The sequence below is a fragment of the Paramisgurnus dabryanus genome, chromosome 4 (genome assembly GCF_030506205.2).
Source record: "Paramisgurnus dabryanus chromosome 4, PD_genome_1.1, whole genome shotgun sequence".
Classification (NCBI taxonomy): domain Eukaryota; kingdom Metazoa; phylum Chordata; class Actinopteri; order Cypriniformes; family Cobitidae; genus Paramisgurnus; species Paramisgurnus dabryanus.
The window spans coordinates 12781773-12805455 of record NC_133340.1 but is presented as its reverse complement, the minus strand read 5'-3'; the positions used below and the strand labels follow the sequence as shown (position 1 = coordinate 12805455).

At 43.1% G+C, this 23683-nt stretch overlaps 1 protein-coding gene and 30 non-coding genes across 31 annotated transcripts; 1 reads left to right on the top strand and 30 right to left on the bottom strand.

Moving 5' to 3' along the window:
* Nucleotides 1–3020: 3020 nt before the first annotated feature.
* Nucleotides 3021–3093, bottom strand: trnar-ucg (transfer RNA arginine (anticodon UCG)). Its single transcript has one exon. It is a non-coding gene; the product is annotated as a tRNA-Arg (tRNA).
* A 1853-nt stretch (nt 3094–4946) lies between these two features.
* On the bottom strand, nt 4947–5019 carry trnar-ucg (transfer RNA arginine (anticodon UCG)). The gene has a single exon. It is a non-coding gene; the product is annotated as a tRNA-Arg (tRNA).
* A 1054-nt stretch (nt 5020–6073) lies between these two features.
* Nucleotides 6074–6146, bottom strand: trnar-ucg (transfer RNA arginine (anticodon UCG)). The gene has a single exon. It is a non-coding gene; the product is annotated as a tRNA-Arg (tRNA).
* Nucleotides 6147–6297: 151 nt separating this feature from the next.
* On the bottom strand, nt 6298–6370 carry trnar-ucg (transfer RNA arginine (anticodon UCG)). Its single transcript has one exon. It is a non-coding gene; the product is annotated as a tRNA-Arg (tRNA).
* A 240-nt stretch (nt 6371–6610) lies between these two features.
* Nucleotides 6611–6683, bottom strand: trnar-ucg (transfer RNA arginine (anticodon UCG)). The gene has a single exon. It is a non-coding gene; the product is annotated as a tRNA-Arg (tRNA).
* Nucleotides 6684–7356: 673 nt separating this feature from the next.
* trnar-ucg (transfer RNA arginine (anticodon UCG)) lies at nt 7357–7429 on the bottom strand. Its single transcript has one exon. It is a non-coding gene; the product is annotated as a tRNA-Arg (tRNA).
* Nucleotides 7430–7892: 463 nt separating this feature from the next.
* On the bottom strand, nt 7893–7965 carry trnar-ucg (transfer RNA arginine (anticodon UCG)). The gene has a single exon. It is a non-coding gene; the product is annotated as a tRNA-Arg (tRNA).
* A 151-nt stretch (nt 7966–8116) lies between these two features.
* Nucleotides 8117–8189, bottom strand: trnar-ucg (transfer RNA arginine (anticodon UCG)). The gene has a single exon. It is a non-coding gene; the product is annotated as a tRNA-Arg (tRNA).
* A 240-nt stretch (nt 8190–8429) lies between these two features.
* On the bottom strand, nt 8430–8502 carry trnar-ucg (transfer RNA arginine (anticodon UCG)). The gene has a single exon. It is a non-coding gene; the product is annotated as a tRNA-Arg (tRNA).
* Nucleotides 8503–8653: 151 nt separating this feature from the next.
* On the bottom strand, nt 8654–8726 carry trnar-ucg (transfer RNA arginine (anticodon UCG)). The gene has a single exon. It is a non-coding gene; the product is annotated as a tRNA-Arg (tRNA).
* Nucleotides 8727–8956: 230 nt separating this feature from the next.
* trnar-ucg (transfer RNA arginine (anticodon UCG)) lies at nt 8957–9029 on the bottom strand. The gene has a single exon. It is a non-coding gene; the product is annotated as a tRNA-Arg (tRNA).
* Nucleotides 9030–9180: 151 nt separating this feature from the next.
* On the bottom strand, nt 9181–9253 carry trnar-ucg (transfer RNA arginine (anticodon UCG)). The gene has a single exon. It is a non-coding gene; the product is annotated as a tRNA-Arg (tRNA).
* A 151-nt stretch (nt 9254–9404) lies between these two features.
* Nucleotides 9405–9477, bottom strand: trnar-ucg (transfer RNA arginine (anticodon UCG)). Its single transcript has one exon. It is a non-coding gene; the product is annotated as a tRNA-Arg (tRNA).
* Nucleotides 9478–9926: 449 nt separating this feature from the next.
* On the bottom strand, nt 9927–9999 carry trnar-ucg (transfer RNA arginine (anticodon UCG)). Its single transcript has one exon. It is a non-coding gene; the product is annotated as a tRNA-Arg (tRNA).
* Nucleotides 10000–10150: 151 nt separating this feature from the next.
* On the bottom strand, nt 10151–10223 carry trnar-ucg (transfer RNA arginine (anticodon UCG)). The gene has a single exon. It is a non-coding gene; the product is annotated as a tRNA-Arg (tRNA).
* Nucleotides 10224–10374: 151 nt separating this feature from the next.
* Nucleotides 10375–10447, bottom strand: trnar-ucg (transfer RNA arginine (anticodon UCG)). Its single transcript has one exon. It is a non-coding gene; the product is annotated as a tRNA-Arg (tRNA).
* Nucleotides 10448–10896: 449 nt separating this feature from the next.
* On the bottom strand, nt 10897–10969 carry trnar-ucg (transfer RNA arginine (anticodon UCG)). Its single transcript has one exon. It is a non-coding gene; the product is annotated as a tRNA-Arg (tRNA).
* A 151-nt stretch (nt 10970–11120) lies between these two features.
* trnar-ucg (transfer RNA arginine (anticodon UCG)) lies at nt 11121–11193 on the bottom strand. The gene has a single exon. It is a non-coding gene; the product is annotated as a tRNA-Arg (tRNA).
* A 151-nt stretch (nt 11194–11344) lies between these two features.
* trnar-ucg (transfer RNA arginine (anticodon UCG)) lies at nt 11345–11417 on the bottom strand. Its single transcript has one exon. It is a non-coding gene; the product is annotated as a tRNA-Arg (tRNA).
* Nucleotides 11418–11866: 449 nt separating this feature from the next.
* On the bottom strand, nt 11867–11939 carry trnar-ucg (transfer RNA arginine (anticodon UCG)). Its single transcript has one exon. It is a non-coding gene; the product is annotated as a tRNA-Arg (tRNA).
* Nucleotides 11940–12090: 151 nt separating this feature from the next.
* On the bottom strand, nt 12091–12163 carry trnar-ucg (transfer RNA arginine (anticodon UCG)). Its single transcript has one exon. It is a non-coding gene; the product is annotated as a tRNA-Arg (tRNA).
* A 151-nt stretch (nt 12164–12314) lies between these two features.
* Nucleotides 12315–12387, bottom strand: trnar-ucg (transfer RNA arginine (anticodon UCG)). The gene has a single exon. It is a non-coding gene; the product is annotated as a tRNA-Arg (tRNA).
* Nucleotides 12388–12627: 240 nt separating this feature from the next.
* trnar-ucg (transfer RNA arginine (anticodon UCG)) lies at nt 12628–12700 on the bottom strand. The gene has a single exon. It is a non-coding gene; the product is annotated as a tRNA-Arg (tRNA).
* A 151-nt stretch (nt 12701–12851) lies between these two features.
* trnar-ucg (transfer RNA arginine (anticodon UCG)) lies at nt 12852–12924 on the bottom strand. Its single transcript has one exon. It is a non-coding gene; the product is annotated as a tRNA-Arg (tRNA).
* A 464-nt stretch (nt 12925–13388) lies between these two features.
* Nucleotides 13389–13461, bottom strand: trnar-ucg (transfer RNA arginine (anticodon UCG)). The gene has a single exon. It is a non-coding gene; the product is annotated as a tRNA-Arg (tRNA).
* Nucleotides 13462–13612: 151 nt separating this feature from the next.
* On the bottom strand, nt 13613–13685 carry trnar-ucg (transfer RNA arginine (anticodon UCG)). The gene has a single exon. It is a non-coding gene; the product is annotated as a tRNA-Arg (tRNA).
* Nucleotides 13686–13836: 151 nt separating this feature from the next.
* On the bottom strand, nt 13837–13909 carry trnar-ucg (transfer RNA arginine (anticodon UCG)). Its single transcript has one exon. It is a non-coding gene; the product is annotated as a tRNA-Arg (tRNA).
* Nucleotides 13910–14149: 240 nt separating this feature from the next.
* Nucleotides 14150–14222, bottom strand: trnar-ucg (transfer RNA arginine (anticodon UCG)). The gene has a single exon. It is a non-coding gene; the product is annotated as a tRNA-Arg (tRNA).
* A 151-nt stretch (nt 14223–14373) lies between these two features.
* Nucleotides 14374–14446, bottom strand: trnar-ucg (transfer RNA arginine (anticodon UCG)). The gene has a single exon. It is a non-coding gene; the product is annotated as a tRNA-Arg (tRNA).
* A 686-nt stretch (nt 14447–15132) lies between these two features.
* LOC135746662 (uncharacterized) lies at nt 15133–23486 on the top strand. Its single transcript, XM_065265318.2, has 3 exons — nt 15133–15555; nt 16166–22789; nt 23400–23486. The coding sequence occupies exon 2, from the start codon at nt 16368–16370 to the stop codon at nt 22215–22217; it is 5850 nt and encodes a 1949-aa protein (XP_065121390.1). The 5' UTR covers nt 15133–15555; nt 16166–16367; the 3' UTR covers nt 22218–22789; nt 23400–23486.
* On the bottom strand, nt 23484–23556 carry trnar-ucg (transfer RNA arginine (anticodon UCG)). Its single transcript has one exon. It is a non-coding gene; the product is annotated as a tRNA-Arg (tRNA).
* Nucleotides 23557–23683: the final 127 nt, after the last annotated feature.

The window sequence follows — 23683 nt, the reverse complement described above, 5'->3', positions numbered from 1 at the left end:
TAGGATGAAACAGTTTTTTTTTGTTTGAAAGCAGAGGGTCTGTTTTTTCATTTGATATATTGTTTGTTTATATATTTAAAGAAGAACATTTTCTGGAAGTATTAAACTTTTGTGCAAATCATGAAAAATGCTGGTGCTGGCTGGCAACTTTTTTTTAAAACGCTGGCGGGGAAAGAGATACCAAATACTTTTCATAGAAACAAAAGATACATGTCTACATAATGCTTGGAATGTCTGCTTTTAACTGATGTAAGTGAAATCGAAAACAAATATTGTAATTTGTTGTTAACTGTATTAGCAGAGGGAGATGTACCGTCTTTCTCCTGTTATGGCATTATCTATAATGAGCCACGCCCCGCTCCATTGAAGAGAAGAGCAGAGATCATCCATATTCATTAGTCAAGGCGTTATTTAAAACACCATAAACCTCCGACCGAAACACTACGGGAATTGAAGGGAATTTGGGGTAATTCCCATATTTAGCTCAAATGGAATAATAAGTACAATTAACTGTAATCAATTATACAAATTATTAAGATTTTAAACTGATTTAGCAGAATAATAAGAACAATTAATTAATGTATTTGTCCAGCAAATACTCATAATTGTACATTTAAGAAGTTAATTCCGTGGCCTTTAGAAAATAACATTCTTACTGCTATAAAGTATTTTTAAGCGTGTAGCTTTAAGATCTTAACGGCAGATTAAGTGACTTTTATTTCATGAGCATTGAACACAGAAACAATTCAATTGTGAAATGCAAAACCGGTTTATTAAACTACGTTACACTACAAAAACACACAAGACTAACTTGCCATACAAACAACAAACAAGAAACATATATGAAAGAGAAAGAATGGAAAATTAAGAGAGAGAGAGAGAGAGATAGAGAGAGAGTAAAAGAAGGGCAATATCACTATAGACTTAACTTCTGCACAAATCATCAGAACTCTAAGAATCACCTTATTTAAAAGGGGCAATAACCTTTTTACAGCGAATGAACAAGCGATACTTGCGTTTGGCTTTTGTGAGGCACGTGTGTACGTCCAGCTGTATGGGCGCGTATGCGAGGAAGAGAGTTCCTGAGTTTGTGGTCACGTGACGGAGTCCTTGGAGGTGTCCGTAGGAGTTGTTCCTTGTTGGGTTAATCCGTCGGTCTGGTTAATCTGTGGCGATTAATTTGTCCAATTTGTTAAAGTTTGTCCAAGTGTCAGGGTGCCCGTGAAAACTATCCGAGAGAGGGACAGGTCTCACAGCGAGCCCGGCTGGGCACCGCTGCCTTGCGGTTGAGCAGCCGTATGGCGTGCTGTGCGTGTGCTGTGAGCTGTGAGCTGTGAGCCTCGATGAATTGGGGTGCAGGCCTCTTAACCTGAGTTTAGACCAACCCCTTGAAGTTCAGATGACCAATCCAAAAGTGTGTTGATAGAGTAGGAAAACTTTGTCTTTGTTTTACCAGACTCATTTGCATAGATGGACTATGCTAAAGATTTTGTTAAATAATATTTTGGATTAATATTTAACAAGTTTGATATCAGTTATGGTAAGATGATGCACATCATTGATCAGGAAAGGAAAAGGGGATTATTAAGAGTGTAAACAAGGTATGGTTTGAAACACACATCAAATAGTAATCTCATGAATGTGAATTATGAGACATGCTAAGATGAACAAAGCATCCCTATAGTGTTACAAGAAAGTGGTTTATTACAGATACAATATGCAATACAAGGATATATAATATATACAATTTAAACCAATTTATTTTGGTCTTAGCTGTGAGACAGACACATTTTTGTGTCATGGCTGCTTCGTCTCTGCTCACGGTTTGAAGTTTGCTTTGAGGTGTTAATTTGCTTAGATTGGCACAATAAAACAGACAGAGAGAGAGTCAATAGGTCTGGAAATGTGTGTTATCAGGAGATTAGGATCTTCTGATGAAAGCGTCCGAGCAGACCTGGTGACAAAATTCAATCTAGGGTCACAGCAAGAAACTGTTAACGACCCAGACTGAAGAGACCTCCAGTTGACGTCCAGCCAGATGTTACAACATCTACTTGGTTACTCTCGCCTGTAAATAAAAGTTATCTCCAGACGCTACTGTTTTCTTTGTGCTTAAGTCAGACGCAATCTACGGCCAAACGCACACACAAACACACAATGCCTCATATTTGACGCACTTTCTATTAAGACGCATCTAAACACATCTAAAACCCAGTTTATTCGCATATATCTGCACAGTAAGTTTATTTAACGCAGGATCACGCATAGGAAGGCATTTCTTTTTTGTGTTGCTTTCACAAACAAACACGTAACAATAATGGTGTCGTCGTACTGCCTAAAGGCTCATTATGCAGCTCATTATGCAAGTGTTTTGTTCTTCAGCTGTCAATCACAGATTATTCAAGAGCTTCCAGCCTACTTGCATATTGCCTTCCTAACCAAAAAGTGACTTTGAAATTGTAAATCAATATATTGTTTTATGTGAATAAGTAAGCAGAATGATTTTCAGATCATACAACCATGCCTTTAGTAACATGCAAAGTGAGACAATGCTTTTGGGTTGTAGAATCATCATTTAACGGTTCGACAAAGCAGAGTTTATTGCAGAAACCATACTGTTCCTGAACGACCCATGTGGGACTCAAACCCGAAACTCATAGCTCAAATGGCGATTTAGTGCTCCACCCCCTAAAGCCTACCTCCAAATGACCCAGATGGGACTCGAACCCACAATAATCAGTTCCGAAGGCTGATCCCTTATCCATTAGGCCACTGGGCCATCTGCAGACGTAGTCTTGGGTAGTCACAACCAGAGATTTCAGATCCACAAACCATGACTTTAGTAACATGCAAAGTGAAACAAAGCTTTAGGGTTGTAGAATCATCATTTTACGGTTTGACAAAGCAGAGTTTATTGCAGCAACCATGCAGTTCCTGAACGACCTATGTGGGACTCAAACCCAAAATAATGAGCTCAATTGGTGATTTAGTGCTTCACCCCCCTAAAGGCTATCTTCAAATGACCCAGATGGGACTCAAACCCACAATCTTCAGCTCCGAAGACTGATGCCTTATCCATTAGGCCACTGGACCATCTGCCTGCCCTGTCTTGGGTATTCTAAATCGGAAATTTCAGATCCACAAACCATGCCTTTAGTAACATGCAAAGAGAAACAGAAATGTAGGGTTGTAGAATCATTATTTAACGGTTCGATAAAGCAGAGTTTATTGCAGAAATCATGCTGTTCCTGAACGACCCATGTGGGACTCAACCCCAAGTTCCCCAGCTTAATTGGTGATTTAACGCTACACCCAAATACAGGCAATCTTTAAATGACCCAGATGGGACTCGAATCCACAATCCTTGGCCCCGAAGGCTGATGCCTTATCCATTAGGCCACTTCGTCGCCGGCATGCCTCACTCTGGGTTGTCTCAACCAGGGATTTCAAACATGCAAGGTGAAACACAAATTCAGGGTTATACAATCAATTGGAGATTTAATGCTGCACCCACCTAAAGGTTGATATCTCCAAATGACCCAGATGGGACTCAAACCCACAATAATCAGTTCCGAAGGCTGATGCTTTATCCATTAGGCCGATGCTTTATCCATTAGGCCGATGCTTTATCCATTAGGCCGATGCTTTATCCATTAGGCCGATGCTTTATCCATTAGGCCGATGCTTTATCCATTAGGCCGATGCTTTATCCATTAGGCCGATGCCGTATCCATTAGGCCACTGGGCCATTGGCTGGCCCTGTCTTGGGTATTCTAAATCAGAAATTTCAGATCCACAAACCATGCCTTTCATTACATGCAAAGAGAAACACAAATTTAGGGTTGTAGAATCATTTTTATAGGTTCGACAAAGCAAAGTTTATTGCAGCAACCATGCTGTTCTTGAACGACCCATGTGGGACTCAAACCCCAAATATCAAGCTCAATTGGTGATTTAGTGCTTCACCCCCTAAATGACATCTCCAAATGACCCAGAAGGGTCTCGAACCCCACAATCCTCAGCTCCTACGGCTGATGCCTTATCCATTAGGCCACTGGGCCATCTGCTGGTTTTGTCTTGGGTATTTTAAATCAGAGATTTCTGATCGACAAACCATGCCTTTAGTAACATGCAAAGTGAGACAAAGCTTTAGGGTTGTAGAATCATCATTTAACGGTTCGACAAAGCAGAGTTTATTGCCGAAACCATACTGTTCCTGAACGACCAATGTGGGACTCAAACCCAAAACTCTCAGCTCAAATGGCGATTTAGTGCTCCACCCCCTAAAGCCTACCTCCAAATGACCCAGATGGGACTCGAACCCAAAATAATCAGTTCCGAAGGCTGATGCCTTATCCATTAAGCCACTGGGCCATCTGCAGACGTATTCTTGGGTAGTCACCCTAACCCTAACCCCCAAATGACCCAGATGGGACTTGAACCCACAATCCTCAGCAGCGGCTGATGCCTTATCCATTAGGCCACTGGGTCGCCGTCATGCCTCACTCTGGGTTGTCTCAACCAGAGATTTCAGAAACACAAACCATGCTTTTAGTAGCATGCAAGTGAAACACAGCTTTAGGGTTGTAGAATCAATTGGAAATTTATTTCTGCACCCACCTAAAGATTGATATCTCCAAATGAGACTCGAACCCACAATCCTCAGCTCCGAAGGCTGATGCCTTATCCATTAGGCCACTGGGCAACCTGCTGGCCATGTCTTGGGTATTCTCAATCAGAAATTACAGATCCACAAACCATGACTTTCATAACATGGAAAGAGAAACACAAATTTAGGGTTGTAGAATCATTATTTATTGGTTCGATAAAGCAGAGTTTATTGCAGAAACCATGCTGTTCCTAAATGACCCATGTGGGACTCAACCCCAAGTTCCCCAGCTCAATTGGTGATTTAGTGCTACACCCCAATACAGGCTATCTTCAAATGACCCAGATGGGACTCGAACCCACAATCCTCAGCTCCGAAGGCTGAGGCCTTATTCATTAGGCCACTGGGCCATCTGACGACCACATCTTGGGTAGTCACAACCAGACATTTCAGATCCACAAACCATGCCTTTAGTAACATGCAGAGTGAAACACAGCTTCATTGTTGTAGAATAATTTTTTAACGGTTCGATAAAGCAGAGTTTATTGCAGCTTCAGTGTTGTAGAATAATCATTTAATGGTTCGATAAAGCAGAGTTTATTGCAGCAACCATGCTGTTCCTGAACGACTCATGTGGGACTCAAACCAAAGTTCCCCAGATCAATTGGTGATTCAATGCTTCACCCACTAAAGGCTATCTCCAAATGACCCAGATGGGTCTCGAACCCACAATCCTCAGACCTGAGGCTGATGCCTTATGCATTAGGCCACTGAGTCGCAGTCGGGGCTCAAACTGGGTTGTCTCAACCAGAGATTTCAGATCCACAAACCATGCCTTTAGTTACATGCAAGGTGAAACACAAATTGAGGGTTATACAATCAATTGGAGATTTAATGCTGCACCCACCTAAAGGTTGATATCTCCAAATGACCCAGATGGGACTCGAACCCACAATCCTCAGCTCAGTGGCCTGATGCCTTATCCATTAGGCCACTGGGCCACCTGCTGGTCCTGGATTGGGTATTCTAAATCAGAAATTTCAGATCCACAAACCATGCATTTCATAACATGCAAAGAGAAACACAAATTTAGGGTTGTTGAATCATTACCTAACGATTCGATAAAGCAGAGTTTATTCCCAAAACAATGCTGTACCTGAATGACCCATGTGGGACTCAAACCCAAGTTCCCCAGATCAATTGGTGATTCAGTGCTTCACCCACTAAAGGCTATCTCCAAATGACCCAGATGGGTCTCGAACCCACGATCCTCAGACCTGAGGCTGATGCCTTATGCATTAGGCCACTGAGTCGCAGTCGGGGCTCAAACTGGGTTGTCTCAACCAGAGATTTCAGATCCACAAACCATGCCTTTAGTTACATGCAAGGTGAAACACAAATTGAGGGTTATACAATCAATTGGAGATTTAATGCTGCACCCACCTAAAGGTTGATATCTCCAAATGACCCAGATGGGACTCGAACCCACAATCCTCAGCTCCGAAGGCTGATGCCTTATCCATTATGCCACTGGGCCGCCTGCATGCTTCACTCTGAGTTGTCTCAACGAGAGATTTCAGATCCACAAACCATGCCTTTAGTAACATGCAAGGTGAAACACAAATTGAGGGTTATACAATCAATTGGAGATTTATTGCTGCACCCACCTAAAGAGTGATATCTCCAAATGACCCAGATGGGAATCGAACCCACAATCCTCAGCTCCGAAGGCTGATGCCTTATCCATTAGGCCACTGGGCCACCTGCTGGTCCTGAATTGGGTATTCGAAATCAGACATTTCAGATACACAAACCATGCCTTTCATAACATGCAAAGAGAAACACAAATTTAGGGTTGTTGAATCATTACTTAACGATTCGATAAAGCAGAGTTTATTCCCGAAACAATGCTGTACCTGAATGACCCATGTGGGACTCAAACCCAAGTTCCCCAGATCAATTGGTGATTCAGTGCTTCACCCACTAAAGGCTATCTCCAAATGACCCAGATGGGAGTCTAACCCACAATCCTCAGCTCCGAAGGCTGATGCCTTATCCATTAGGCCACTGGGCCGCCTGCATGCTTCACTCTGAGTTGTCTCAACCAGAGATTTCAGATCCACAAACCATGCCTTTAGTTACATGCAAGGTGAAACACAAATTGAGGGTTATACAATCAATTGGAGATTTATTGCTGCACCCACCTAAAGAGTGATATCTCCAAATGACCCAGATGGGACTCGAACCCACAATCCTCAGCTCTGAAGGCTGATGCCTTATCCATTAGGCCACTGGGCCACCTGCTGGTCCTGAATTGGGTATTCGAAATCAGAAATTTCAGATACACAAACCATGCAAAGAGAAACACAAATTTAGGGTTGTTGAATCATTAATTAACGATTCGATAAAGCAGAGTTTTTTCCCGAAACAATGCTGTACCTGAATGACACATGTGGGACTCAAACCCAAGTTCCCCAGATCAATTGGTGATTCAGTGCTTCACCCACTAAAGGCTATCTCCAAATGACCCAGATGGGTCTCGAACCCACAATCCTCAGACCTGAGGCTGATGCCTTATGCATTAGGCCACTGAGTCGCAGTCGGGGCTCAAACTGGGTTGTCTCAACCAGAGATTTCAGATCCACAAACCATGCCTTTAGTTACATGCAAGGTGAAACACAAATTGAGGGTTGTACAATCAATTGGAGATTTAATGCTGCACCCACCTAAAGGTTGATATCTCCAAATGACCCAGATGGGACTCGAACCCACAATCCTCAGCTCCGAAGGCTGATGCCTTATCCATTAGGCCACTGGGCCACCTGCTGGTCCTGGATTGGGTATTCTAAATCAGAAATTTCAGATCCACAAACCATGCCTTTCATAACATGCAAAGAGAAACACAAATTTAGGGTTGTTGAATCATTACCTAACGATTCGATAAAGCAGAGTTTATTCCCAAAACAATGCTGTACCTGAATGACCCATGTGGGACTCAAACCCAAGTTCCCCAGATCAATTGGTGATTCAGTGCTTCACCCACTAAAGGCTATCTCCAAATGACCCAGATGGGTCTCGAACCCACGATCCTCAGACCTGAGGCTGATGCCTTATGCATTAGGCCACTGAGTCGCAGTCGGGGCTCAAACTGGGTTGTCTCAACCACAGATTTCAGATCCACAAACCATGCCTTTAGTTACAAGCAAGGTGAAACACAAATTGAGGGTTATACAATCAATTGGAGATTTAATGCTGCACCCACCTAAAGGTTGATATCTCCAAATGACCCAGATGGGACTCGAACCCACAATCCTCAGCTCCGAAGGCTGATGCCTTATCCATTAGGCCACTGGGCCGCCTGCATGCTTCACTCTGAGTTGTCTCAACGAGAGATTTCAGATCCACAAACCATGCCTTTAGTAACATGCAAGGTGAAACACAAATTGAGGGTTATACAATCAATTGGAGATTTATTGCTGCACCCACCTAAAGAGTGATATCTCCAAATGACCCAGATGGGACTCGAACCCACAATCCTCAGCTCCGAAGGCTGATGCCTTATCCATTAGGCCACTGGGCCACCTGCTGGTCCTGAATTGGGTATTCGAAATCAGACATTTCAGATACACAAACCATGCCTTTCATAACATGCAAAGAGAAACACAAATTTAGGGTAGTTGAATCATTACTTAACGATTCGATAAAGCAGAGTTTATTCCCGAAACAATGCTGTACCTGAATGACCCATGTGGGACTCAAACCCAAGTTCCCCAGATCAATTGGTGATTCAGTGCTTCACCCACTAAAGGCTATTTCCAAATGACCCAGATGGGACTCTAACCCACAATCCTCAGCTCCGAAGGCTGATGCCTTATCCATTAGGCCACTGGGCCGCCTGCATGCTTCACTCTGAGTTGTCTCAACCAGAGATTTCAGATCCACAAACCATGCCTTTAGTTACATGCAAGGTGAAACACAAATTGAGGGTTATACAATCAATTGGAGATTTATTGCTGCACCCACCTAAAGAGTGATATCTCCAAATGACCCAGATGGGACTCGAACCCACAATCCTCAGCTCCGAAGGCTGATGCCTTATCCATTAGGCCACTGGGCCACCTGCTGGTCCTGAATTGGGTATTCGAAATCAGAAATTTCAGATACACAAACCATGCAAAGAGAAACACAAATTTAGGGTTGTTGAATCATTAATTAACGATTCGATAAAGCAGAGTTTATTCCCGAAACAATGCTGTACCTGAATGACACATGTGGGACTCAAACCCAAGTTCCCCAGATCAATTGGAGATTTAATGCTGCACCCACCTAAAGGTTGATATCTCCAAATGACCCAGATGGGACTCGAACCCACAATCCTCAGCTCCGAAGGCTGATGCCTTATCCATTAGGCCACTGGGCCGCCTGCATGCTTCACTCTGAGTTGTCTCAACGAGAGATTTCAGATCCACAAACCATGCCTTTAGTAACATGCAAGGTGAAACACAAATTGAGGGTTATACAATCAATTGGAGATTTATTGCTGCACCCACCTAAAGAGTGATATCTCCAAATGACCCAGATGGGACTCGAACCCACAATCGACAGCTCCGAAGGCTGATGCCTTATCCATTAGGCCACTGGGCCGCCTGCATGCTTCACTCTGAGTTGTCTCAACGAGAGATTTCAGATCCACAAACCATGCCTTTAGTTACATGCCAAGTGAAACACAAATTGAGGGTTATACAATCAATTGGAGATTTATTGCTGCACCCACCTAAAGAGTGATATCTCCAAATGACCCAGATGGGACTCGAACCCACAATCCTCAGCTCCGAAGGCTGATGCCTTATCCATTAGGCCACTGGGCCACCTGCTGGTCCTGAATTGGGTATTCGAAATCAGAAATTTCAGATACACAAACCATGCAAAGAGAAACACAAATTTAGGGTTGTTGAATCATTAATTAACGATTCGATAAAGCAGAGTTTATTCCCGAAACAATGCTGTACCTGAATGACACATGTGGGACTCAAACCCAAGTTCCCCAGATCAATTGGTGATTCAGTGCTTCACCCACTAAAGGCTATCTCCAAATGACCCAGATGGGTCTCGAACCCACAATCCTCAGACCTGAGGCTGATGCCTTATGCATTAGGCCACTGAGTAGCAGTCGGGGCTCAAACTAGGTTGTCTCAACCAGAGATTTCAGATCCACAAACCATGCCTTTAGTTACATGCAAGGTGAAACACAAATTGAGGGTTATACAATCAATTGGAGATTTAATGCTGCACCCACCTAAAGGTTGATATCTCCAAATGACCCAGATGGGACTCGAACCCACAATCCTCAGCTCCGAAGGCTGATGCCTTATCCATTAGGCCACTGGGCCGCCTGCATGCTTCACTCTGAGTTGTCTCAACCAGAGATTTCAGATTCACAAACCATGCCTTTAGTTACTTGCAAGGTGAAACACAAATTGAGGGTTATACAATCAATTGGAGATTTAATGCTGCACCCACCTAAAGGTTGATATCTCCAAATGACCCAGATGGGACTCGAACCCACAATCCTCAGCTCCGAAGGCTGATGCCTTATCCATTAGGCCACTGGGCCGCCTGCATGCTTTACTCTGAGTTGTCTCAACCAGAGATTTCAGATCCACAAACCATGCCTTTAGTTACATGCAAGGTGAAACACAAATTGAGGGTTATACAATCAATTGGAGATTTATTGCTGCACCCACCTAAAGAGTGATATCTCCAAATGACCCAGATGGGACTCGAACCCACAATCCTCAGCTCCGAAGGCTGATGCCTTATCCATTAGGCCACTGGGCCACCTGCTGGTCCTGAATTGGGTATTCGAAATCAGAAATTTCAGATACACAAACCATGCAAAGAGAAACACAAATTTAGGGTTGTTGAATCATTAATTAACGATTCGATAAAGCAGAGTTTATTCCCGAAACAATGCTGTACCTGAATGACACATGTGGGACTCAAACCCAAGTTCCCCAGATCAATTGGTGATTCAGTGCTTCACCCACTAAAGGCTATCTCCAAATGACCCAGATGGGTCTCGAACCCACAATCCTCAGACCTGAGGCTGATGCCTTATGCATTAGGCCACTGAGTCGCAGTCGGGGCTCAAGCTGGGTTGTCTCAACCAGAGATTTCAGATCCACAAACCATGCCTTTAGTTACATGCAAGGTGAAACACAAATTGAGGGTTATACAATCAATTGGAGATTTAATGCTGCACCCACCTAAAGGTTGATATCTCCAAATGACCCAGATGGGACTCGAACCCACAATCCTCAGCTCCGAAGGCTGATGCCTTATCCATTAGGCCACTGGGCCGCCTGCATGCTTCACTCTGAGTTGTCTCAACGAGAGATTTCAGATCCACAAACCATGCCTTTAGTAACATGCAAGGTGAAACACAAATTGAGGGTTATACAATCAATTGGAGATTTATTGCTGCACCCACCTAAAGAGTGATATCTCCAAATGACCCAGATGGGACTCGAACCCACAATCGACAGCTCCGAAGGCTGATGCCTTATCCATTAGGCCACTGGGCCGCCTGCATGCTTCACTCTGAGTTGTCTCAACGAGAGATTTCAGATCCACAAACCATGCCTTTAGTTACATGCCAAGTGAAACACAAATTGAGGGTTATACAATCAATTGGAGATTTATTGCTGCACCCACCTAAAGAGTGATATCTCCAAATGACCCAGATGGGACTCGAACCCACAATCCTCAGCTCCGAAGGCTGATGCCTTATCCATTAGGCCACTGGGCCACCTGCTGGTCCTGAATTGGGTATTCGAAATCAGAAATTTCAGATACACAAACCATGCAAAGAGAAACAGAAATTTAGGGTTGTTGAATCATTAATTAACGATTCAATAAAGCAGAGTTTATTCCCGAAACAATGCTGTACCTGAATGACACATGTGGGACTCAAACCCAAGTTCCCCAGATCAATTGGTGATTCAGTGCTTCACCCACTAAAGGCTATCTCCAAATGACCCAGATGGGTCTCGAACCCACAATCCTCAGACCTGAGGCTGATGCCTTATGCATTAGGCCACTGAGTAGCAGTCGGGGCTCAAACTAGGTTGTCTCAACCAGAGATTTCAGATCCACAAACCATGCCTTTAGTTACATGCAAGGTGAAACACAAATTGAGGGTTATACAATCAATTGGAGATTTAATGCTGCACCCACCTAAAGGTTGATATCTCCAAATGACCCAGATGGGACTCGAACCCACAATCCTCAGCTCCGAAGGCTGATGCCTTATCCATTAGGCCACTGGGCCGCCTGCATGCTTCACTCTGAGTTGTCTCAACCAGAGATTTCAGATTCACAAACCATGCCTTTAGTTACTTGCAAGGTGAAACACAAATTGAGGGTTATACAATCAATTGGAGATTTAATGCTGCACCCACCTAAAGGTTGATATCTCCAAATGACCCAGATGGGACTCGAACCCACAATCCTCAGCTCCGAAGGCTGATGCCTTATCCATTAGGCCACTGGGCCGCCTGCATGCTTCACTCTGAGTTGTCTCAACGAGAGATTTCAGATCCACAAACCATGCCATTAGTTACATGCAAGGTGAAACACAAATTGAGGGTTATACAATCAATTGGAGATTTATTGCTGCACCCACCTAAAGAGTGATATCTCCAAATGACCCAGATGGGACTCGAACCCACAATCCTCAGCTCCGAAGGCTGATGCCTTATCCATTAGGCCACTGGGCCACCTGCTGGTCCTTAATTGGGTATTCGAAATCAGACATTTCAGATACACAAACCATGCCTTTCATAACATGCAAAGAGAAACACAAATTTAGGGTTGTTGAATCATTACTTAACGATTCGATAAAGCAGAGTTTATTCCCAAAACAATGCTGTACCTGAATGACCCATGTGGGACTCAAACCCAAGTTCCCCAGATCAATTGGTGATTCAGTGTTTCACCCACTAAAGGCTATCTCCAAATGACCCAGATGGGACTCTAACCCACAATCCTCAGCTCCGAAGGCTGATGCCTAATCCATTAGGCCACTGGGCCGCCTGCATGCTTCACTCTGAGTTGTCTCAACCAGAGATTTCAGATCCACAAACCATGCCTTTAGTTACATGCAAGGTGAAACACAAATTGAGGGTTATACAATCAATTGGAGATTTATTGCTGCACCCACCTAAAGAGTGATATCTCCAAATGACCCAGATGGGACTCGAACCCACAATCCTCAGCTCCGAAGGCTGATGCCTTATCCATTAGGCCACTGGGCCACCTGCTGGTCCTGAATTGGGTATTCGAAATCAGAAATTTCAGATACACAAAGCTTGCCTTTCATAACATGCAAAGAGAAACACAAATTTAGGGTTGTTGAATCATTACTTAACGATTCGATAAAGCAGAGTTTATTCCCGAAACAATGCTGTACCTGAATGACCCATGTGGGACTCAAACCCAAGTTCCCCAGATCAATTGGTGATTCAGTGCTTCACCCACTAAAGGCTATCTCCAAATGACCCAGATGGGACTCTAACCCACAATCCTCAGCTCCAAAGGCTGATGCCTTATCCATTAGGCCACTGGGCCGCCTGCATGCTTCACTCTGAGTTGTCTCAACCAGAGATTTCAGATCCACAAACCATGCCTTTAGTTACATGCAAGGTGAAACACAAATTGAGGGTTATACAATCAATTGGAGATTTATTGCTGCACCCACCTAAAGAGTGATATCTCCAAATGACCCAGATGGGACTCGAACCCACAATCCTCAGCTCCGAAGGCTGATGCCTTATCCATTAGGCCACTGGGCCGCCTGCATGCTTCACTCTGAGTTGTCTCAACCAGAGATTTCAGATTCACAAACCATGCCTTTAGTTACTTGCAAGGTGAAACACAAATTGAGGGTTATACAATCAATTGGAGATTTAATGCTGCACCCACCTAAAGGTTGATATCTCCAAATGACCCAGATGGGACTCGAACCCACAATCCTCAGCTCCGAAGGCTGATGCCTTATCCATTAGGCCACTGGGCCGCCTGCATGCTTCACTCTGAGTTGTCTCAACGAGAGATTTCAGATCCACAAACCATGCCTTTAGTTACATGCAAGGTGAAACACAAATTGAGGGTTATACAATCAATTGGAGATTTATTGCTGCACCCACCTAAAGAGTGATATCTCCAAATGACCCAGATGGGACTCGAACCCACAATCCTCAGCTCCGAAGGCTGATGCCTTATCCATTAGGCCACTGGGCCACCTGCTGGTCCTGAATTGGGTATTCGAAATCAGACATTTCAGATACACAAACCATGCCTTTCATAACATGCAAAGAGAAACACAAATTTAGGGTTGTTGAATCATTACTTAACGATTCGATAAAGCAGAGTTTATTCCCAAAACAATGCTGTACCTGAATGACCCATGTGGGACTCAAACCCAAGTTCCCCAGATCAATTGGTGATTCAGTGCTTCACCCACTAAAGGCTATCTCCAAATGACCCAGATGGGACTCTAACCCACAATCCTCAGCTCCGAAGGCTGATGCCTAATCCATTAGGCCACTGGGCCGCCTGCATGCTTCACTCTGAGTTGTCTCAACCAGAGATTTCAGATCCACAAACCATGCCTTTAGTTACATGCAAGGTGAAACACAAATTGAGGGTTATACAATCAATTGGAGATTTATTGCTGCACCCACCTAAAGAGTGATATCTCCAAATGACCCAGATGGGACTCGAACCCACAATCCTCAGCTCCGAAGGCTGATGCCTTATCCATTAGGCCACTGGGCCACCTGCTGGTCCTGAATTGGGTATTCGAAATCAGAAATTTCAGATACACAAAGCTTGCCTTTCATAACATGCAAAGAGAAACACAAATTTAGGGTTGTTGAATCATTACTTAACGATTCGATAAAGCAGAGTTTATTCCCGAAACAATGCTGTACCTGAATGACCCATGTGGGACTCAAACCCAAGTTCCCCAGATCAATTGGTGATTCAGTGCTTCACCCACTAAAGGCTATCTCCAAATGACCCAGATGGGTCTCGAACCCACAATCCTCAGACCTGAGGCTGAGGCATTAGGCCACTGAGTCGCAGTCGGGGCTCAAACTGGGTTGTCTCAACCAGAGATTTCAGATCCACAAACCATGCCTTTAGTAGCATGCAGAGTAAAACGCAAATTGAGGGTTATACAATCAATTGGAGATTTATTGCTGCACCCACCTAAAGGTTGATATCTCCAAATGACCCAGATGGGACTCGAACCCACAATCCTCAGCTCCGAAGGCTGATGCCTTATCCATTAGGCCACCTGCAAGCTTCACTCTGAGTTGTCTCAACCAGAGATTTCAGATCCACAAACCATGCCTTTAGTAGCATGCAGAGTAAAACACAAATTGAGGGTTATACAATCAATTGGAGATTTATTGCTGCACCCACCTAAAGAGTGATATCTCCAAATGACCCATGTAAATGACCACTAATTCCCCCATCAATGAAGTGAGCTGACATCTTTACCTCCAGCTGTAGAGGGCGATGTTGTCAAGGAACTATACAAAAAGGCTTTCACCAAAAAGGACCTTATTGCTAAACTTTGAGCAAAATGCTGCTAAAGAGCTATTTATTTATTTTTGCTTTAGTTTAATATTGATTTTGTTGAATGCTTAAAGTGTACTTTTTTGTGATTGGTTTTGTTTTAGTGCTTATGTTTTTACCACATACTTTTATTTTGAAATATGAGAGGAAGTGCGGAGGCGCTGTGTGTGTATTTTCGCGCACTTTCTAAGGGAAGCGTCAGTCTGATTAACGCTACCGGAGACGTAAGGTGATCGTTTTGTACATGCTGTTAAAAAAGGTTTATTTCTCCAACTAAGCTCCTGGCTGACAAAGGGCACAAGGTACTGTTGTGATTTTGTACTGTTTGGTGAACTTTGAGACTTTCATATGTTTATTTTACTTTGCTTAATCTTTTAATTAATCTCATCTGAAGCTGTTCGTGAATGTTAACCGGTCATTTGCGTATATTTGCTAATGTTGCTGATATCGTCTTATTTCTGTTTATTGCATCCTAAATAGTTTAATATGAAACTTTCTTTATTTGGTAATATATGTTTTTCTCTAAATTGAGTCATTTGCACTAAAAGGTTGTTAACTCCAGTCCAGTGTTAATTAAGCTAACATTGCACTTTAAAATGAGATTTTTGTAATCCATTAAATGGTTTAGTCTTTAAGTTAGCACTTTAATTGAAGTTTATCAATCGTCTAAAACCTTTTAGTAGTCTTTATTTGCACTAAATATTGTTACTGCCAAGTGTAAATAATTTATATTATTAAGGATTACAGTACGGTAAGGGAGTGATACTAAATGAGCCTGTAGACTAAAATGTGATTTATTGTCAGACTATATATGGTCTAAGACAGTGTAAATGTGTATTATGTGTTTATGGACATTTGTTTAACTTGTAAGCAAATTACTAATTAATTATCTGTTTGTTTGTTTTTATTCAGCTCTTACGGTGTTTGTCCTAGAAATTAAATCTTTCATAAACATCAGTTGAGAGTCAGTTGTCATCTGTTCAGCCGGGGATGCTACAGTAAGAGCTTTACCCAGAAGAGCAACAGCTTCACGCCATCAGTTCTACCACACATCTGAAAGCTGTCTAATGACAACCAAAGGAATTGATTTGTCTGTGGCACTCCTTTAAAGAAAATGGATGCATCTGAAACTAAAGACCCAGAACAGCAAGTGGAGGCCGCTCCTGATGGAACAGAAGAGGAGGAGCTTCGCCGTTCTGGTCGACAACGGAACCCTACGGAGAAGATGCGTGCATATATAAAGGAGGAAGCCCTGAAAAAGGAGAAAAAATTGCTTCAGCTGTACGAACAATGGAAAGAGTTGGCTCGCGACACAAGGAAGGAGTTAAAAACAGACGTCAGTGAGAGCCAACTGGTAGCACTTATTAATATACTTGAGAAGGGAAGGGATGATGTCATGCAAGTTTACCTGGAAATCCGAGATCACATTGCTCCATCCAGTGACACTAGACGCAGAATTGATACTTGTGAAGCTGTGACAAAAGATATTTCAAAGATCATTTTTGACAGAATGGCATGCCTTGAGGACTTTGAACAAGAAAATGTAAAACACAGCCTTCGTGAGTTACTCCATCATGATCATGCTCGCTCTGTCTACGGATCCACAGTCTCATGCCCCACATCATCAAGGTCTACGGTTATGTCAATTGCAGCGAAGCGGGCAGATGCAGCAGCTGAATTAGCAGCCAAAGAAGCAGAATACTCAATAATTCAAGAGATCGAAGCACGGAAGTGTGAACTGGAAAAACTAAAAGTAGAGAAGGATCTAAAAGCGGCTAGAGCCAGACTGCAAGCATATGATCAAGAAATGTCACAGGAAGTCAGCATTCATTCTTCAAACTCAAATGCAGGAGAACACCAGGATGTAAGCTTAATGGCGCAGCGGCAGGTGGTTCCATTTCCCGTTCAATGTCCTACCAACATTACAACATCAGGTCCTACTGACATCACCGCTAAATCCTCACCTCCAAAATCTGACATAGCTTATCTCGCTCAAGCTGTACAAGATAGCATAGCCCTAAACAGGCTGCCTACAACAGAACCATCCATATTCACTGGTGATCCTATCCAATTCATTGAGTGGAAGGCTGCATTTGTGTCGCTCATTCATGGAAAGGCCATATCTTCTGCTGACAAGCTGCACTATTTAAAAAGGTATGTTGGTGGGCCAGCCCGCAAATCTCTTGATGGCATCTTCTACAGGAATGATGATGAGGCTTATAATGACGCATGGAACAAGCTGAATCAACGGTATGGACAGCCATTTGTCATACAGAAGGCATTCAGGGAAAAACTATCCAAATGGCCTAAGATCCAGTCGAAGGATGCTGAAGGGTTCAGAGAATTCTCAGACTTCTTGAACGCATGTCATCAAGCTATGCCTCACGTCAAAGGGCTCGAAATACTGAATGACTGTGATGAAAACCAAAAACTCGTACACAAATTACCAGATTGGGCAGCAGCACGGTGGAACCGTCAGGTCACGCAGACACTGATTGAGACTCATGACTTTCCAAAGTTTATAGATTTTGTCACCTTCATGTCAATGGAAGCAGAGATTACATGTAATCCAGTCACCTCCTTCAGCGCTCTTCGTGCCTCTGACCACATTTCAGAAAAATGGAATCATAAGGACAGTAAAAGGAACAAGGCTAACGTCTTTCACATTCGAACAGCTACAGAAGATAAACAGAATGATGAAAATGAACAAAGCCCTGCTAAAGGAAATTATATCACGTGTCTCTTCTGCAAAGACAGAAAGCATAAGATTCACAGCTGTTCTAAATTTTTGGCAAAATCCCTGGAAGAGAAACGGAAATATGTGAAGGAGAACAAACTCTGCTACGGATGCATGAAACCGGGCCACGCTGCAAAAGACTGCCGTCACCGTTTGTCCTGTGACAGCTGCAAAGGTAGACATCCAACATGTCTACATGATGAAAACTACACAAAGAAATTCATCCCTGCACCAGTCTCAAACCAAGGTGACACAGAGACAACTACTGCTACATCTCACAAAGTAGAGAATCATGAAACTTCCACCAATACTTCAATGATCGTGCCAGTGTGGGTATCAACTGAGAGGAATCCAGGCTCTGAAAAACTTGTTTATGCTCTGCTTGACACCCAGAGTGATACTGTGTTTATCGAACGAGAATTGAGCAACAAGCTACATGCTGACTCCTGTCCTGTGCGACTGAAATTAACAACTATGACTGCAAAGGATGTTATCATGCCGAGTGAAAGAGTGTCGGGACTCAAAGTAAGAGGCTACAATTCCTCTGTTGTTCTCAGTCTGCCTCCTGCCTACACTAAGGACTCTATTCCAGTGAGCCGTACTCACATCCCTACTTGTGACACAGCACGACATTGGAAGCATCTCTCTACAATAGTGGACAAAATTCCACCTTTGCAAGATTGTGAGGTTGGCCTTCTCATAGGCTACAGCTGTCCAAGGGCCTTGGCACCAAAAGAGGTAATTTTGGGAGGAGACGATGAACCCTATGCAATTCATACAGACCTAGGATGGAGCGTTGTTGGTCGTCTGTCATCAGACCATGAATTGCAAAGTTTCAATACCATTTGTCATCGAGTCAGCATTAAAGAGCTCCCCCCAGTGACTCCAGCAGATGTTATTAAAGTATTGGAGTCTGACTTCAAAGATGATGGTGAAGACAATAAAACAGTTTCACAGGATGACATCCTCTTCTTGACCAAACTGCAGCAAGGCATCAGGAAGAATGACTACGGACATTACGAGATGCCTCTCCCTTTCAGAGCAAGACCTCATTTGCCTAACAATAAACAGCTTGCCATTCTAAGGCTCGATCATCTCAAAAGGAAACTGTTGAAAGATGAAAGGTACAAGGAACACTACGTAAGGTTTATGGAAGAGGTAATTGAAAAGGGTGATGCAGAAGAAGTATATAGGGAAGGAAAGGATGGAGAGAACTGGTTCATCCCTCATCACGGGGTGTACCATCCCAAAAAGCCAGACAAGCTCCGTGTTGTCTTCGACTGCTCCGCCAAGTACCAGGGTACCAGCCTTAACGACCATTTACTCCAAGGTCCAGATTTAATGAATAATCTGACTGGTGTTCTTGTAAGGTTCAGACAACATCCCGTCGCCCTTATGTGCGATGTGGAAAAGATGTTTCACCAGTTTCATGTGGAAGAAGCAGATCGAAATTACCTCTGTTTTCTCTGGTGGAAAAATGGAAACTTGTCTTCACACCCACAAGAATACCGCATGAAGGTCCATCTCTTCGGTGCTACTTCATCACCTGGATGCGCCAACTATGGCCTAAAACATCTCGCTAAGGAATATGAGTCCATGTATCCTCTTGGCTCAAAATTCATCACAACAGACTTCTATGTAGATGATGGTGTCACCAGTGTAGCCAGTACAGAAGAAGCTGTTCAGGTAGCAAGAGAAGCTCGTCAACTGTGCGCCTTAGGTGGTCTTAGACTGCACAAATTTATTTCCAATGACAGAGTTGTTCTGGATAGCATTCCAGTATCTGAACGAGCTGTTGAAGTAAAGTCATTTGACCTCAACTTCGACGACACACCCCTAGAGAGAGCTTTAGGGATCCACTGGCACATTGATTCTGACAGATTTAGATTCTCTGTTAACCTCAAAGACCAGCCAGCAACACGCCGTGGCATACTATCCACAGTTGCATCACTGTACGATCCGCTGGGCTTTATTGCTCCTTTCCTGCTCAATGGAAAATTAGTGCTTCAGGAAATGTGCAGAAGCGGAACAGGCTGGGATGATCCCCTTCCTGAAGAATTGCAGCCAAGGTGGGAGCTTTGGAAAGCTGATCTTGTGAACTTGGAGCGGATCGATATACCTCGCTGCTATGCGCCTGCAAACTTTGGAAAGGTCATCAAAAGAGAACTGCATCACTTCTCTGATGCCAGTAACAGCGGATATGGCCAGTGTTCCTATTTAAGATTAACAAGTGAAGAAGGAAACATCCATTGTGCCCTGGTCATAGGGAAATCCAGAGTTGCTCCCATTAAGATCCAGACTATTCCCAGGCTCGAACTGACGGCTGCCGTCATCTCAGTTGCCATGAGCAAAATGCTGAAACGGGAGCTGAAATATGCAGACATAGAAGAACATTTCTGGACCGATTCTCAAGTAGTCTTGGGATACATAAACAACGAAGCACGGCGCTTTCACACGTTCGTGGCAAACAGAGTCCAGAAGATCCATCTCAGCACTAATCCTCAACAGTGGAGATATGTTCCCACTACTGAAAACCCAGCTGACCATGCGTCAAGAGGTTTGAACGCTGGTGAGATTCTTACCTCGAACTGGTTGACAGGGCCAAGTTTCTTATGGAAGAAAGACATACCGCCTGTTGCAGATATTGACATTGCACTAGCAATTGGAGATCCTGAAGTGAGACAAGTTCAGACACTGAGTACAGAAACAACAGAAATCAGCCTCTCAGACCGCTTGTTAAAGCTGTCTTCATGGTCTAGAGCTGTCCAAGCTGTAGCTCGCCTTGTTCGCCGAGCCAAAGGAGATAAGTCCAACAGTCATAGTACTGTAGCTGAACGAGAAAATGCCAAATGCATCATCATTAAGGACTTACAAAGAAACACATATCCTAAGGATATCAAGTTGTTGAGCAAGGGAGCCCAGTTGTCACCTGGCAGCAAGTTATATCGTCTTGATGCCTTCCTAGATCAAGGAGGAGTACTCAAGGTGGGAGGAAGGCTTTGCGATGCAACCCTACCCAACTCAGTCAAACACCCAGCAGTCATACCTAAAGATCACCACGTAACAAAGATGATTATCTCTCAATGTCATGTGAATGTCAAACACCAAGGAAAGGGCCTTACAATTAATGAGATCAGATCACAAGGCTACTGGATTCCAGGTATGAACAGAGCAGTAGCCTCCCATGTGCATCATTGTGTAACATGTCGGAAGCTCAGGAGACCCACAGAGGAACAAAGAATGGCTGACCTCCCTTCAGAGCGTACAAATCCATCTCCACCATTCACGTACTGTGGTATGGACTGCTTTGGTCCTTTTATCACCAAACAGAGTCGGAAAGAACATAAAAGGTATGGCCTTCTCTTCACATGTTTCAGCTCCAGAGCTATTCATATTGAAATGCTTAATGACATGTCAACAGATGCCTTTATCAATGGCCTGCGCTGTTTCATTGCATTACGGGGAGCAGTACGTGAAATCAAATGTGACCAAGGCACCAACTTTGTAGGAGCCAAGAATGAGCTTAAGAATGCTCTCAAGGAGATTGACGAGGATCGTCTGACAGTGTTCTTAGCTGAGAAACAGTGCGACTTTGTCCTAAATGCGCCCCATTCAAGCCATGCAGGTGGAATATGGGAAAGACAAATCAGAACAGTAAGAAATGTTCTACGCTCAACTCTCTCACTTTCTTCTGACAGACTGGACGATGCATCACTCCGGACATTCTTTTATGAAGCAATGGCAATCGTAAACAGTAGACCACTCTCGGTCGACAACCTAAATGACCCCAACAGCCTTGCACCTCTCACTCCTAATAACCTGCTTACCATGAAGTCTGTTCCAGCACTACCACCACCAGGCAGATTCCTCAGAGAAGACATCTATGCAAGGAAAAGGTGGCGACATGTCCAGTATCTCGCCGAGCAGTTTTGGAGTCGTTGGCGTAAGGAGTATTTATCCAACATTGCCACCAGACAGCGCTGGCACACAGCAAAGAGAAACCTACAAGTAGGAGATATTGTCATGGAGAAGGCTGACAATCTGCCCAGGAATGAGTGGCGGCTGGCCAGAGTTACAGAGACTACTACAGATAAAGACGGGCTTGTGAGAAGGGTTAAGATATGTCTTGGTGACCGGCATCTGGGAAAGGATGGTCGTCGCCTTAACAAGCTGTCTGTCATTGAAAGGCCAGTCCAGAAGCTGATACTGTTGCTAGAGGCCATCTAGCCGCTTCCAGATACAACCACGTGTATCCTTTTCATTATATTGGGTTTTCAGTTAAAGGTTACTTTTTTACTTTAAGTCTTTAAAAATCATTGGTCATTTATATTCCTTAATTACATATAAATCACTCATGATTTGGTGGGAGTGTAAATGACCACTAATTCCCCCATCAATGAAGTGAGCTGACATCTTTACCTCCAGCTGTAGAGGGCGATGTTGTCAAGGAACTATACAAAAAGGCTTTCACCAAAAAGGACCTTATTGCTAAACTTTGAGCAAAATGCTGCTAAAGAGCTATTTATTTATTTTTGCTTTAGTTTAATATTGATTTTGTTGAATGCTTAAAGTGTACTTTTTTGTGATTGGTTTTGTTTTAGTGCTTATGTTTTTACCACATACTTTTATTTTGAAATATGAGAGGAAGTGCGGAGGCGCTGTGTGTGTATTTTCGCGCACTTTCTAAGGGAAGCGTCAGTCTGATTAACGCTACCGGAGACGTAAGGTGATCGTTTTGTACATGCTGTTAAAAAAGGTTTATTTCTCCAACTAAGCTCCTGGCTGACAAAGGGCACAAGGTACTGTTGTGATTTTGTACTGTTTGGTGAACTTTGAGACTTTCATATGTTTATTTTACTTTGCTTAATCTTTTAATTAATCTCATCTGAAGCTGTTCGTGAATGTTAACCGGTCATTTGCGTATATTTGCTAATGTTGCTGATATCGTCTTATTTCTGTTTATTGCATCCTAAATAGTTTAATATGAAACTTTCTTTATTTGGTAATATATGTTTTTCTCTAAATTGAGTCATTTGCACTAAAAGGTTGTTAACTCCAGTCCAGTGTTAATTAAGCTAACATTGCACTTTAAAATGAGATTTTTGTAATCCATTAAATGGTTTAGTCTTTAAGTTAGCACTTTAATTGAAGTTTATCAATCGTCTAAAACCTTTTAGTAGTCTTTATTTGCACTAAATATTGTTACTGCCAAGTGTAAATAATTTATATTATTAAGGATTACAGTACGGTAAGGGAGTGATACTAAATGAGCCTGTAGACTAAAATGTGATTTATTGTCAGACTATATATGGTCTAAGACAGTGTAAATGTGTATTATGTGTTTATGGACATTTGTTTAACTTGTAAGCAAATTACTAATTAATTATCTGTTTGTTTGTTTTTATTCAGCTCTTACGGTGTTTGTCCTAGAAATTAAATCTTTCATAAACATCAGTTGAGAGTCAGTTGTCATCTGTTCAGCCGGGGATGCTACAACCCAGATGGGACTCGAACCCACAATCCTCAGCTCCGAAGGCTGATGCCTTATCCATTAGGCCACTGGGCCACCGGCTGGTCCTGAATTGGGTATTCGAAATCAGACATTTCAGATACACAAACCATGCCTTTCATAACATGCAAAGAGAAACACAAATTTAGGGTTGTTGAATCATTACTTAACGATTCGATAAAGC

Coding starts and splice junctions, on each gene's coding strand:
- LOC135746662 (XM_065265318.2), top strand. CDS start 16,368: ATGGATGCATCTGAAACTAAAGACCCAGAACAGCAAGTGGAGGCCGCT.